Source organism: Petaurus breviceps, unplaced genomic scaffold (genome assembly GCF_028583685.1).
Source record: "Petaurus breviceps papuanus isolate PSGF00001 unplaced genomic scaffold, PetGlider_PUasm1.0 84, whole genome shotgun sequence".
NCBI lineage: Eukaryota > Metazoa > Chordata > Mammalia > Diprotodontia > Petauridae > Petaurus > Petaurus breviceps.
The window spans coordinates 16160361-16174466 of record NW_027186645.1 but is presented as its reverse complement, the minus strand read 5'-3'; the positions used below and the strand labels follow the sequence as shown (position 1 = coordinate 16174466).

At 37.2% G+C, this 14106-nt stretch overlaps 1 protein-coding gene across 1 annotated transcript; it reads right to left on the bottom strand.

Moving 5' to 3' along the window:
* Positions 1 to 5890: 5890 nt before the first annotated feature.
* Positions 5891 to 14004, bottom strand: LSM8 (LSM8 homolog, U6 small nuclear RNA associated). Its single transcript, XM_069107099.1, has 4 exons — positions 13844 to 14004; positions 12692 to 12732; positions 8103 to 8230; positions 5891 to 6146 (listed from the first exon to the last, which is right to left on the bottom strand). The coding sequence occupies exons 1-4, from the start codon at positions 13872 to 13874 to the stop codon at positions 6056 to 6058; spliced, it is 291 nt and encodes a 96-aa protein (XP_068963200.1). The 5' UTR covers positions 13875 to 14004; the 3' UTR covers positions 5891 to 6055.
* Positions 14005 to 14106: the final 102 nt, after the last annotated feature.

Sequence of the window (14106 nt, the reverse complement as noted above, 5' to 3'; positions counted from 1 at the left end):
GGAGAAAATTTGAAACTCAAGGAATTGTGGTAATGAATCTTGTGAACTAAAAGTAAATAATTGAAGACCAAAAAAAAAAAAAAGGTTGCCACAAACTTAAACTAGAACAGAGGTGCACATTATCATAATTTTAGAAACAGAGATCTTTCCAGTAGCTTAGGGTGAGCAAAATTGTGAAACTGCATAGATTAAATAGAAAACAATCAAAATCTTCCATTACTACCTTCAAGTCTTAACTACTGCCCCCTTTTATGGAAAGCCTTTCTAGACTCTCTTAATTCTAGTGTCTTCCCTCTTTTATTTCCTGTTTATACAGTATATAGCTTGTTCGCATATATTTGCTGTCTCCTCCACTGGACAGGGACTTTTAGTTTTGTTTTTGTTTTTTTTTTATCACCAGCTCTTAGCACAAGGCCTGGTACCTAACAGATACTTAATAAATGTTCATTGATAATAAAGTGGTTATTTTAATTTCCCCTTTCTCTGATTTTACTATAGCCAAAAGTTAAAAAAAAGACCTGAAAGTTGTTTCTCAAGGGAGAACAACAGACTTCACTTTAGGGAAACTCGAATTTCCCTTACAACAGTGTTGAGTACGTAAGAATGCTGCCCTTCACAGAGGTTGAGGGTGGAGGAACAGAAATTTTTCAAAGATTTTAATTTTGAGAATATTGCCACAATTTACCAACATAGCTATTACATATGTATACATTCTCTAGCAAGCAATATTAAGAAACTATCCACTTCACAGATCAAGGCTGATATTTGTAAATAAAGCATTCTAACTAGTGAGCTTACAACCTATAAACAGATGTGTAGAATTACAGAGAGGGCAGCTAAGTGGTGCAGTGGCTAGAGTGCTGGGTCTGGAGTTAGGAAGACTCATCTTCCTGAGCTCAAAACTGGTTTCCAACACCTACTAGCAGTTTGACCCTGGGCAAGTCACTTAGCCCTGTTCCCTTCGGACCTTCAATTATAAAATGAGATAGAAAAGGAAACGGTAAACAACTCAAGTATCTTTACCAAGAAAACCCCAAATGGGTCATGAAAAGCCTGCCACAATGGAACAATACATGTACAGAGACCAGACATTCTAGAAAGCATTTCAGCAATTAAACTGTGCACAGACCAGTCGGATCTTAACCTTGAACAGGTTCTCTGCTCTTACTAATGGTAGGTAAATTAAGTATAGTTTCTTTAGTTCTATTGGTAGTTGGTTAGCTGCTAACAACTGTGAATGTTTTTATTTTTGTAATTATTTGGTAACTTTTTGTGTACACCATTACCCACCTAATTTATAACATTTGGCCAGTATCATGCAATTTATTAAAGCCAAAATTCCCGTTAGTTATTTGTTACTTGGTTCCCTTCTAGTTTGCAATTACCTGGAGGGCAGTTTCCAAGATACAATGCACATAGCTTGCATTATAAGGCCTTCCCCTGGCCTCAGGTATGAGCACCAAGCCCTAACACATAACCTCACTTCATGGTCACTATGGTTGCTCCCCCAGTGTTCTGGAGTGGACAGCTCCTCACATTAATTACAAGATGTACTACCTGACCTTTATGTAAGTTTGAGGACTCCCAACCTCTACCATTTTCATTCTTTAAGGGGAATGATGCATGTTCTCTACTATCCTCTTTTACTGCTCACAAATCAGTTCATGACATAGAAAACTGTCCTTTGTAAATAATACACTCTTTAACACTCTTCTAGTTTCCTGCTTACATCAGCAAAAACTTCTCTCCTCTGTTCCATTTGTGATCTAAAAAGTTACTGCTTAGAGTCAAGTATATTCCAAGCTTTGCTCCAAAGTCTTATTTTGGTGTGGAAGTTGGCCTAGTTCCTCAGACATTCTGGTAGCAAAGTGCAAACTTCAGCAGATCTTAACCAAATTGGAGAGGAACCTAACATGGGCTCAGTGGAACCAAGCTAGTTGTGATGTATCTAGTTAAGCACAAGTCCCAACAACTGGATGTTATTCAGTACCCTGAAAAATAATTACAGGTCCTTGAAGAATGAATACAAACACACATGCACCAAAATGTTAGCAAAAGCAAAATTACACAATCATTGTTACCATGCTTCTCTAAAACTCTTGAAAATTTCCAAGTTGTTTATACTTACCCTCTAAGACTTTTCTTCAGGATACAGTGTAATATTGTTTTCTATTTTCCCACTGAAAATTTTTAAACCTTTATGGACATGTGTAGGCTAACCTAAGAACATAACCTACTTCTTCTATTATTATTTCTAGGACAAAAGTTATTTAAAGCTTCACATCACTAAAAGAACTTTTGTAACAATCAATTTGTAAGGTGGAGATTCTCTATACTTCAAATGATTACTTTACACATAAATTACTAATGCACTTATAAAGAAAATTAACTCTTCTTTGAATAATCTGTTGACACTCAATTTGGAGAAAACTGTTAACAAGTTACTCAATGACAGCAAGCTTAAGAGTGGATATCAAAAAATTTTCATTACTGAAATTTATAAAATAATTGCTAAATTGGATTGAATTTTATCAACATCAAGATAATTTAAAAGAGTCAAGATAGCAGAGTAGAAGCAGGACCTCCCTATGGCTCCAGCTTCCACCTTCCCCAATTCATGTAAAAGGGCACTCTGAACAAACTTTGGAGTTACAGAACCCACAAAATGACACAGAGAAGCTAACCTCCCACTGAGGACAGCCCGGCAGGCTGGCAGGAATCAGCCAGCACAGTGCTCTAGGAGCTGAGACCAGGCCCTCTAAGCCAAGCCCATGCCCTGTCCAACCACCCAGATAAGCAGCAGCTGTGGCTGTTTCTGGATTTATCAACACATGCTAAGGACAAAGTGAGAGGTCAGTGAAGCATGGACTTTGGGACAAGTAGTTGGGAAAGCTTCGGCATTTGCCCCCAGGGCGAGAAGCCACTGAGACGCCCAGCATAGTCAGCCAGAGCCACGTGGCAGCTTCAGCTCCTGGCCTGCAGAGTATAGAGGGACCAAGCACCAGTCTGAGGGGTAATCGCTCTTGCTTTAACCTGCTTGGATCTGGATTGCAGTCTAGGGTGGAGGTCCTGGGGTGTGTGTCCAGCTTGCCAGAGCGTGTGCAAACCTCAGAGAGGGCACCCATCTAATACCTCCGGCAGCTGAGAAAACCCCAACATTTGGTACAAAGCTCCCATCTGGTGGCAAAGTCCTACTGTGGCAAAAAGTCCAGGGGTCAAATGACTGAGGGGTGACATGACCAGGCAAAGGAAACAAAACAAACAGAAGAATCCAACATTAGACTCCTATTTTGGGGACAAAAAGGAGCAAAGCATGCAACAGGAGGAAGACAGTGAAGTCAGAACTTCTGCACCAAAAGCTTCAAAGGAAAATACAAGCTGGTTACAGGCCATAGACGACCTTAAGAAGCAGATAAGAGAAGTGGAGGAAAAATTGGGAAGAGAAATGAGAACGATGCAATAAAATTATGAAATGAGAGTCAACAGCCTGACTGAGGAAAATAACACCTTAAAAAACAGACTAACTCAAATGGCAAAAGAGGCTCAAAAAGCCAATGAGGAGAGGAATGCCTTAAAAAGCCAAATTTGCCAGATGGAAAAAGCTCAAAAGCTCACTGATAATGATTCCCTAAGATTTAGAATGGAGCAAAGGGAAGCTAGTGACATTAAGAGAAATCAAGATGCTGTTAAACACATCCAAACAAATGAAAGAATAGAAGGCAATGTGAAATATCTCATGGAGAAAACCACTGACCTGGAAAATAGATCCAGGAGAGATAATTTAAAAATTATTGGACTACCTGAAAGCCATGATCAAAGAAAGAACCTAGAAATCATCTTCCAAGAAATTCTCAAGAAAAATTGCCCTGTTTTAGAATCAGAAGGCAACATAGAGGTTGAAAGAATCCACCGATTACCTCCTGAAAAAGAGCCCAAAAAGAAAACTCCTAGGAATATCATAGCCAGGTTCTGGAATTCCCAGATTAAGGAGAGAATATTACAAGCAGCCAGGGAGAAACAATTTGAATATTGTGGAAACACAATCAGGATAACACAGGATCTGGCAGCTTCTACACTGAGGGATTGAAAGGCCTGGAATATGATATTCCAGAGGGCAAAGGAGCTGGGATTAAAACCAAGAATCACCAACCCAGCAAAACTGAGTATCATGTTTCAGGGGAAAATATGGTCATTCAGTGGAATAGAGGACTTTCAGGCATTTTTGATGAAAAAAACCTGAGTTGAATAGAAAATTTGACATTCAAATACAAGAAGAGAAGCTTGAGAAGGTAAACAGGGAAAACAAATTATAAGCCACTTATCAGAGTCGAACTATTAACATTCCTACATGGAAAAACGATAATTGTAACTGATGAAACTTTTCTCAGTATGAAAATAGTTGAAGGGAATAGAAATATATATATATATATATATATATATATATATATGTATATATTTGTCTGTATCAGACGGTATACGGGCGTATGAATACATATGTGAATGTGTGTATATGTTTACAGGTATACATAGATAAGAGGGCACAGGACCAATTAAATAGGAAGGGATGATACTTAAAAGGTGAAATTAAGTGATGAGAGATGAATATAATGAGGAGATGGAGAGAGACAGAATGGGGTAAACTATATCATTTAGAAGAGGCAAGGGAAAATGGTTACAATGGAGGGGAAGAATAGGAAGGCAAAAGGGAATGGGTCAACCTTATTCTCATTGAATTTGGCTCACAGAGGGAATGAAATACACACTAAATAGGGTATCTCACCCTACAGGAGAGTAGGGGGGAAGGGGATGAGAGGGGGGGATGATGGGAGGGCAAGGTGGGGGAGAGGGAAGTTGGAAGCACCCACTTTTGAAAAGGGACAGGATCAAAGTAGAGAAGAGAACAAGTGGGAGGTGGGATAGAAGGGAGGTAAATACAGTCAGTCTTTTACAATACATCTACTATGTTAATGTTTTGCATTAGCTACACATGTACAACCTATACTGAACTGCTTATCTTCTCAGTAAGGGTGGGTGACAAGAGAAGGGAATGAATCTGGAATTCAAAGTTTTAAAATCAAATCTTTAAAATTATATATATATATATATATATATATATATATATATACACACACACATATATATGTGTATTATTAACACTATTTTACATGTAATTGGGAAATAAGATACACAGGCAATTGGGGCATAGAGATCCAGCAAACCCTACTAGAAAAGTCATGATATGGGAGAAGATATGGGAGAGAGCGGATTGGAGGAGGGGATATCCTGTGGGATTGCTATTTTGGGGTGGTGGGGAAGGGAAAAATGGGGAGAAAATTTTTAAGTCAAAATCTGGTGCAAATGATGTAAATCAGAAGTTAATAAAGCATTTGAAAAATTAAAAAAAAAGATAATTTACATAAAATAAGGCCATTTTTAAAATATACTTCTGGCAAATTATTCATATCAAACTTATCAATTCTTGTACCTACTCACTCATACCTTTCAACTCCCTACATTTGATCTAAGTGGGAATCTTCTCTCTCCCACATTCATTTTTCCTTTTAATTAAACCCAGATTGACTGATTCATCACTATGATAGGAAGCTATAAGAACTATTAGAAAATAGCAGTTGCAGAAATTGACCAATAGTAGTAAGAAATTTAATTTGAGGAACTCCAGGTAGATGTTTCCTCAATTGGAGATAATTTTTCACTACTCACTACTAACAATAAAATGTATGCCTAATGTAAGTGGTACATAAATTTCTGCTTACAACTTTGCCTATGTTATCAAATGTTAAAATTACCATTTGTTTATGAAATCCCCCAAATTATGAATATTAGTCAATACTAGATGTTTATACAACATTAAAAAAATCTTACAATAAAATGCAAAATGTAGAAATATTTTAATTTACATATCAAACTGCAACACTCACAAAATGAGTAAAAATGTAGGTAGTTATCACAATTTGTAAAACTTCTGCATGTTATCCTTGGAATAAGCAGATCTGTACAGTCAAAAGAGTTACAAAAGTCCAAAGTATGTAGTTTATCAATGTGCTACTGAGTTTAGAGGTTCAGCTCGAATATTTCCCAAATCAAGTGCAGAGTCTGTCTCTTCATCAATTTCTCCAATGACTGCACTGTAATAAAATGTAAAGAAAAAAAGAGAATACATAAAATTGTAAAGATATTTCAGAATTTAGGGGTAATTTCTAAAAATAATGAAGTCTTTCAAAATAGAAACATGTGATGTGGGGAAAAAGAGATGAGGTTTATAACAATTTAGCATTTTCATGAAATAATTTTTATACTTAAGTCAAGGAAATGGGAGTCATGCTACAGTAGTAACTGTGAATTAAAAATAGGGATATTACCTATAATTTAAAATCAAGTTCTTTCCCAGATAGAACAGAGTTTTGAAATAATGTAATTATTAAAGAAAATCAACCAGATTATGATGGCAGATTGTGTATCAAATCCTACAGGTATCATAACATATTGAAGTAATAAAAAAAAAAATTAGCCCACCCCTTTAGATTCAAATATTGCACAAAAATTAAAAAACACATTGATGTTTTTATAACAATCATAACTAAAATGACTTTTAGGGTAATTTCAATAATGGTTCTTTGATGATAAAATATTGAAAAAAATAATACTTTTAATAAGACTTATTTATATTATTCACATAGTTCATTTTTTCCCATTAAATTGACACTAATTATATAAAAATTACATACTTACACATTATCACCTCTTATGATATATAATCCTAATACTACTTGCTCTACTCCCTAAGAAGAGCTGAACACTCGTTCATGACATATATATATATATATATACACATATATATATATATATATATATATATATATATATATATATATATGTCATTTCATTGACTGATGTAACTCCTACAAAGAATGTATGTGAAGAAGCTACAGGGAAGATGAGTGCCAGTAGCCTAATGTACTGTAGGATACATATGCCTAAGAAGCTTGTAAGAAGATAGCTTTGAAAGTGAAAACAGAAAGGATCCCTTCTAGCTCTAAAACTTATGACATATCAGAAGTTTGTTTACACAATTTGTCCATTAAGGAGAAGGGGAGTTGCAAATCAACAACCAAATCAGATTTTAAAAAATACTTTTCAAGAAAATGGAAGCAAAGGAAGGTAACTGAGGATGAACAAAATTGGTATAGTTGTATAAGAAGAGTGTCAGCAATGCTAAAGGTCAGAAAGAGGTAAGGCTGGCAAAATTAAAGCTAAGGATGCCTACAAGGGATTTGAATGTTTTTGTTTGTTTTGGGGGGAAAGTATTATAGAAAGCACAAGGCACTGCTAGGCATGGAAGCCATGCTGACAGAAAACAGTAAGAAGGCTGAACTACTCAATTTATTTTGCTTCTCTTTTTTTCACTCAAGGGGAATAATGGAAAGGATAAAACAAAATAGTTAAAATAAAGGAAACGTTAAAAGGCATGCAACAGTTTGCACAATGAAAACCAAATGACAAGGTACCTAAAGCACTGGCAGAAGTGATTTCTGAATCACTTATAGCAGATTCTGATTCCCATTCTGGAAAATGGGAAAAGTGCTACAAAAATGGGGAAAGAACAAATGTGTCTTATCCTTCAAAAAATGGCAGCTGGGTGGCTCAGCGCACAGTGCTGCATTTGAATTCAGGTAAAAGTCTGAATCCTGCATCAGTTCTTTACTGGCTGACACTGAGGCTGGATTTGAACTCAAGTCTTCATAACCCTAGGCCCAGCTCTCTCCCCACTGTGTAATCTAGCTGCCAGAAGCAACCCGTAATGGATTTAATGCAGATACCCTGCTGCAGTTCAGGTACCTCTCCAGGAGCAGGATTACAGAACTGTGCAGCTCTAATTCATCTCAAATAGGGTAAATATATGAAAATCCAAAGTTATTAAATTAATTGGAGGTGATTATTCACTTTACAAAAGGCTCACTATCAGATTCCTTTTAATAGAGAACTATCTTCTGGGAGGAAAACAAAACATCTATATTAATATATTATCTATTATATACACCTATAGCTGAGTTTGCTTAGATAAAAAAAAATTACATACTTACACATTATCACCTCTTACGATATATAATCCTAATACTACTTGCTCTACTCCCTGAGAAGAGCTGAACACTCGTTCATGACTTTCATCCAAAATCAAATTGATTGTCTGATCAAAACCTTTTAGTGTTCCCTGTGAAAAGAATAATGAAATGTTCTTAGGTTATCTCAATTATAAGCTCAGAATATAATATATAGTAATTCTAGAAAACTAGTCCCTCCAATGCAAATCAGACACATTAAAAAGTCTACTTACTAACTCTAAGAAACAGAAACAAAAATCCCCCTATAACTGCCATTATTTCAGGTTATAAAACCCTTACTTTATTAAGGAAAAAAAAATACTTGAATGCCAATTGTCTGCAGAAAGCTATGATTTGTTGTAAAGTACTATATAAAATATTTTTTGTGCCAGTCATTATGAGTTTACAGAAGGATGGAACACAGTCACTGTCTTTCAACAGTTGATATTCCATTAAGTTCAATAAATATTTACTCTGTGCAAGATGATGTGGAATAGTGAGGGATATGAAGATAAAAGTCCCTGAATGTGAAAAAATTGCAGTCTTTTTTTTTTTTTTTTTTTAAGATTTTGCTTTTTGGAGGGGGAAGGTAGCGCAACTGGGGTTAAATGACTTGCCCAAGGTCACAAGGCTAGTTTTGTGTTAAGTGTCTGAGGCCAGATTTGAAGTCAGGTCTGCACCACCTAGCTGCCCCAAAAATTTGCATTCTTAAAGGTAACCTAATAAACACAAACAAAAATATGAACTAGCAAGCTTCAAAAAGGCCTGAATTATAATTTTTCAAAGGAAAAAAGTACTGTGTTTTATAAAATAACTGGAGCCTGATGGAATTAGTTAGAGAAGGTTTCATGGAATAAACTTAATTTTAAATGAGAGCAGAAAAGAGTTGGCAGAATTTCTGAGGAAATTTAAATTTATGTGGCTCTTGTTAAATGTTTAATTTTTTATTCATTTTCTGTATATTCAGTTTTCCTCATCTGAATAGCACAACCCAAAAAGCAATGACAAAAGAAGAAAACTTAAATCTAAGGTTTGGAGAAATCATGCTTTAAAACAAAAACTAACTAGCAACCAATTCTCCTATCGACTGGCTCATCACAAATAAAAAAGAGCCTATTGGGACATGCATAACTTTTTAAAAACATCATTTAGGCAAGTTTTGGATGTATCAAGTAACACAAACTATATTTCCAAAGACGAGCTTAAGCTGTTTTATGAGCTGTGTGTAAAATTTTCCAGAAAAAATACTTTTCCCTTTAATTCTGCTAAAATTAAGAAGTATTTTTATCTTGGGTTTTCATTAAAAAACATTACATTACTTCATCCACATAGTAACACTGGAAAAATTTAATAAACAAAGCCAGTAAGCAAAATTTTTTTTTAAATTCATAAAAAATATTTCATAACAGAAGCCTGCTATTGAAATTTATTTGTCAAGGCTATATTTCTTAAAAAACTTTGAGCTCCTCTGAACAATTTCCTTGGAGGCTAAGTTAACTAATTACTTTCCTTAATAAAATGTTTTACATTCTAATGCAGAGACAATTATGAAATATTTAGGGAAAAGACTTGTCCCTCCTCCTGATCAATCACTAGTGCAGAAAGAAAATCTACAGAAATATCACATACTTGAATCATAGTTTTACACAGCTGCTTTATTTTTCACAAAGGACTTTCACCTTTATAATTTTCAGAACAATTCCATTATATAGACAGGACATATATTATTATTTGTTTTATAGATTAGAAAACAGGTATTAGCTGAGACTATAATGTGGACCTGATTCCCAGTATGCTTTTGGTACATGTTTTCAAAACAAAAATATCAGCCAGAGCAATGTCATATACTCCATAGTGGTAGCTGTCCTATTTTACTGAGAAAAAAATGTTGTACTGGAAGAGTTTGTAATTTTATTTTCCAATTCATGACTTGCACAGCGTCATATACATTGCTAGTGTGTTGAGCCCAAATTTGAACTCAGGGCTTCCTGACTCCTAGTCCCTTCTATCTAGGATGCCACCTAGCAGTCTCTCCACTATATATGTCTGTCTCTCCAAAAAGAATGTAGGCTTGAGACATGGACTATTTCACTTTTATCTTTTTAACTCCTGTGCCTAAGAGTCTATGATTGGTAATTAATAAGTCTTTGTTGATTAATTGATTAAGAATTTATTTTTTGATTGTTATTCAGACCAGTGATCTCCCTGGTATAGGAAACCATCGGAGAGAAAACTAGCTTAAGGAATGAAAAAGGCATGTGTATTTGACAAAGTACACAGTATGAGAAAACCTTGCCAGGGACACCAAGAGATTAAGTGACTATCCAGGAAATCATAGCTAGTTAATGAGTCACAAGCAAGATCTGAACTCAAGTCTTCGTAACTCTTTTAAGTTTTTCTGACTCTATTCACTCTGTCACCATTCTGTCAACGTTCATTTATCCATGAGGCCACACTGTTTCCATTAGTAAAATTGCTAAAAATATTTTCAACAGAACAAAAGAGACAACATTTTCTGAGATTCAAAAAGAGATTAAAGTACGACCACTAAGTATATGTCAAGGGAAAAATATTGTAAAGTCCACAACCGTTGTCTTACAGGCAATTAAAATATGGGTATAAAAGAAATGACTGGATTAGAAAACAGAAGACCTGGGTTCTAGTTCTGGCTCTACTTCTAACTATTGTGTGTCCTTGGGTGAGGGATTTTTTTAAAGAATGTTTTCTAGGCTTCATTTCTTCATCTGTAAATCAAAAGGCACTGGTAGTTGGGTATCACAGGGGATAGAAGGATGAATATGGATCCTGTCAGGAAGACCCTAATTCAAATCTTACCTCAGACAATAGCTGTGTAACCTTGAACAAATCATTTAATCTCTTTCAGCCACAATTTCCTCATCTGTAAAATGGAGATAAAAGCACCTACCTCATAATGTTGTGAGGACCAAAGGAGACAATATGTGAAACACTCTGCAAAATGCTATAGAAATATTAGCTTTTATTATTATTTTTATAATTAGGAGGTTATACTATGTGATCTCTAAGGTCCTTTCCAACTCTAACAATCTTTGAAAATATATATTCATTTTCCACTCAAGTTTCTTGCCTGAACTATAAGTTATGTGAGTTCACCTATTTTCATATTTATCGTTGATGCTTCTGCACAATTTTTAATATATTAAAGCCTTTTCATGCCTAGTATGGTCCTTATATTGCCCTTTAAGCAATCCACAAGTCAGACAACTCAGAGAACTGTACGACCTGAGGAGGTTGGCTATTCATAGCAAGAGTGATAGTCTAGACAGGATCTCCTAACATGATGAAATGTCAAAAGATCAAGGGCCCCCAGCATGTTGGGAGTCCCTGTGGGAGGCTGAAGGGAAGACAATACAAGAGGTGCACAGAAGGAAAAATGTGAATGGGTTGTGATCTGTATGTGGTATGTAATTATAGGTCTGGAGGAGTCCTGGAGTTTACTGATTTGGTCAAACCTATGATACAGGAAAACCACTTTGGCAGCTGGAAGAAAGTTTGAGACAGGGAACAAAATTTGAAGACTACATTATTATATTTCAAAAGAGACATAAGGTCCTGAACTAGGCTAGCAGCTGTGTATCTGGAAAAAAAAATGAAATGTTATAAAAGAAAAAAATGACAAGATTTGGCAATGGATTGGATATGTGGAATGAGAGGAATCAAGGATGGCACTAGGGTTGCAAGCCTGAATAGTGGTGAAGCAATGAGGGGAGAGGTGGGGGGAAAATGCAATGAGTTGTGTTTTGGACATGTTAAGCTTAGAGAATATAATTTACCATGTCCAAAAGGCAGATGGTGATGTGGGACTAGAGCTCAGAAGATACAGAGATCTGGGAATCATTGGCATCTAGATAATATCATGAAGTAAGATGAGGAAGGTGGAACAGAAAAGTAAAAGGATAGAGATAAAAAATAAGTGAACACAATCACAGGGAATGCCCAATTAAGTAACGTAACACAGATGAAGATCCAGTGAAGGACTGTAGGTAGACAGAAAACCAGGAGAACAATGTCACAAATCGCAGAAAGGAAGAGTCTCTAGGGGAAGAAAGTGATAAGCAGTGTCAAATGTAGTAAAGTCAAGAAGGATAAGGGCAGAACAAAGGCCACTAGATTTGGCAATTAAAAGATAACTGGCCATTTTGGAGAGGGGAACTTCACTTGGATGAGGTTAGAAGTCAGATGGCAGAAGGTTAAGAATAGAGTGAGAGGAATGCAGAGGGCAAGTGCTGTCTAAGTTATATAGTCTATGAGAAAAGTGTAACAGGTAACATTAATACAAGGCTTGATATATTATCTCCTTTTACAGGACAGAACTGAGGTTTGGAGAGCTACTTGTCTATGGTCCAACAAATAAAAGGAGTCAGAGAGAAAGGTTTGAATCTTGGTCTTTCCAATACCAAGAACAATACTCTATCCATAATGCTTAGCTGATGATGCAGTAAATGTAAAAACGTCATGCCATCTCACAGTGACAGGTATTCCACAAATAAAACATTCTGGGATGATAGAATAGTGTAGAACTAAATACTTACCACAATCATTCTGCCATCAGATGTAATTACAGCCACGGTGCCTGATAAAACAGGATTAAGGAAGTATTTCTTTAGGAAAATCTGTATGTTATAACCTTAGGCCCTGATAAAGAATCCTAAAAATCTGAAATATAACTGCTACAGTTGAACACAGATATTCCAAATTTCCTACATAAAAAGTGGATGAAAGTCTGAAAATTCTGTAAAAGATACCATTACCAAAAAAATCCCCAAAAGTGCTTATAACATTCCTATCTTTGGCTTTTCTTTGGGGAAAAAAAAAATCACTCTTCCAGCTGCGTGATTAGTGTTCCGCTCTAAAACAGCCATAAAGTTTAACTACTCTTACAGAGAATATTTTTTCAACTTTTTGGCACTATGCTACCTTAGAACAACTTTCCTCACCTAACTTCCTCTAAGGGGTCCAAATAAAGCCCAAGGAAGTTACCAGTGCATGGGGACACCATAATACAATAGGAATTTGTTCTACTCCCGCACTCACCAGTCAATAAGAATAAATGATTGAAACCTTGAATGATTTCCTTCCTGGGTCCTAAAATTAGGATATTTTAGAGGCCTTTCCTTGTTTTCAGTTTAGACGTGATCCTTTCCGTCTGCAGAAGCACCCACGCGACCAGTCCTTTATTTGTCTCGCATCTAACTCTCCAGGAGAGGACATGACAGCTCGCTGCTGTGGATGCCACGGAGTGAGGCTGGCGTGAGCACGAGCTGGCCGCTCGAACCGGGAAAACAAATTTTTTTTTGGGGTTGCCCCTTCTGCTCGACGGTCGTAGATCGGAAGAGCAAAAACGGTTTTTGGGGGGGGGGGGGGGGGGCGGAGGGAGTGGAAGGCTGCTAAGAAGTAAATAACCACAATTACGACCTGCCAGGAAGAGAGCCGGGAGGCTCGGGCTCCGAATGCGGTTACAGCCGTGTCTGCCCAGGGTCCCCGAGTCCCAGCAGGCGGGTCTGGATATCTCGGCGGCGGGCCGCTCCAAGCCCCGCTCCTCTCCCCTCCCTAGGCCAGAGGACACGGCGCCGCTCGAGATACCCGGAGCAACCATGGGGAGACGGGGTTGGGGGGTGAGGGGGGTTCGGGGAAACGGGAGGAGGGGGCGCGAGGCCGCCGCCCCAGCGGCAGCTCAAGGATACGGTTGATGTAGTTTTCCAAAGCCGACGTCATGATGCTCGGGCCGTGCACTCCGGAGTCTGCGCCAAACGCCGAGAAGGAAGAAGGAAATGGGGACAACGTCCAGAAGAACCCCGAGCACCCAGATGCTCTTTGAAGGCCAGGAAGCAATTATCGCGATACTGGATACCACGGAACCCGCCCCGCCCCTTCTCCCTTCTACTGCCTCTCGCGGGAGTAGGGGCGAGCGAGGATTGATGCGCATGCGTCCTTTACGTGATCCGCC

Bases quoted from the DNA above. Each gene is read 5' to 3' on its own strand.
- LSM8 (XM_069107099.1), bottom strand. From the start codon at position 13,874: ATGACGTCGGCTTTGGAAAACTACATCAACC. The intron at 8,231-12,691 runs GTAAGTATTTAG...TTCTTTTCACAG, and splicing joins CTGATGGCAGAATGATTGTG to GGAACACTAAAAGGTTTTGA. The intron at 6,147-8,102 runs GTAAGTATGTAA...ATTTTATTACAG, and splicing joins ATCGTAAGAGGTGATAATGT to TGCAGTCATTGGAGAAATTG.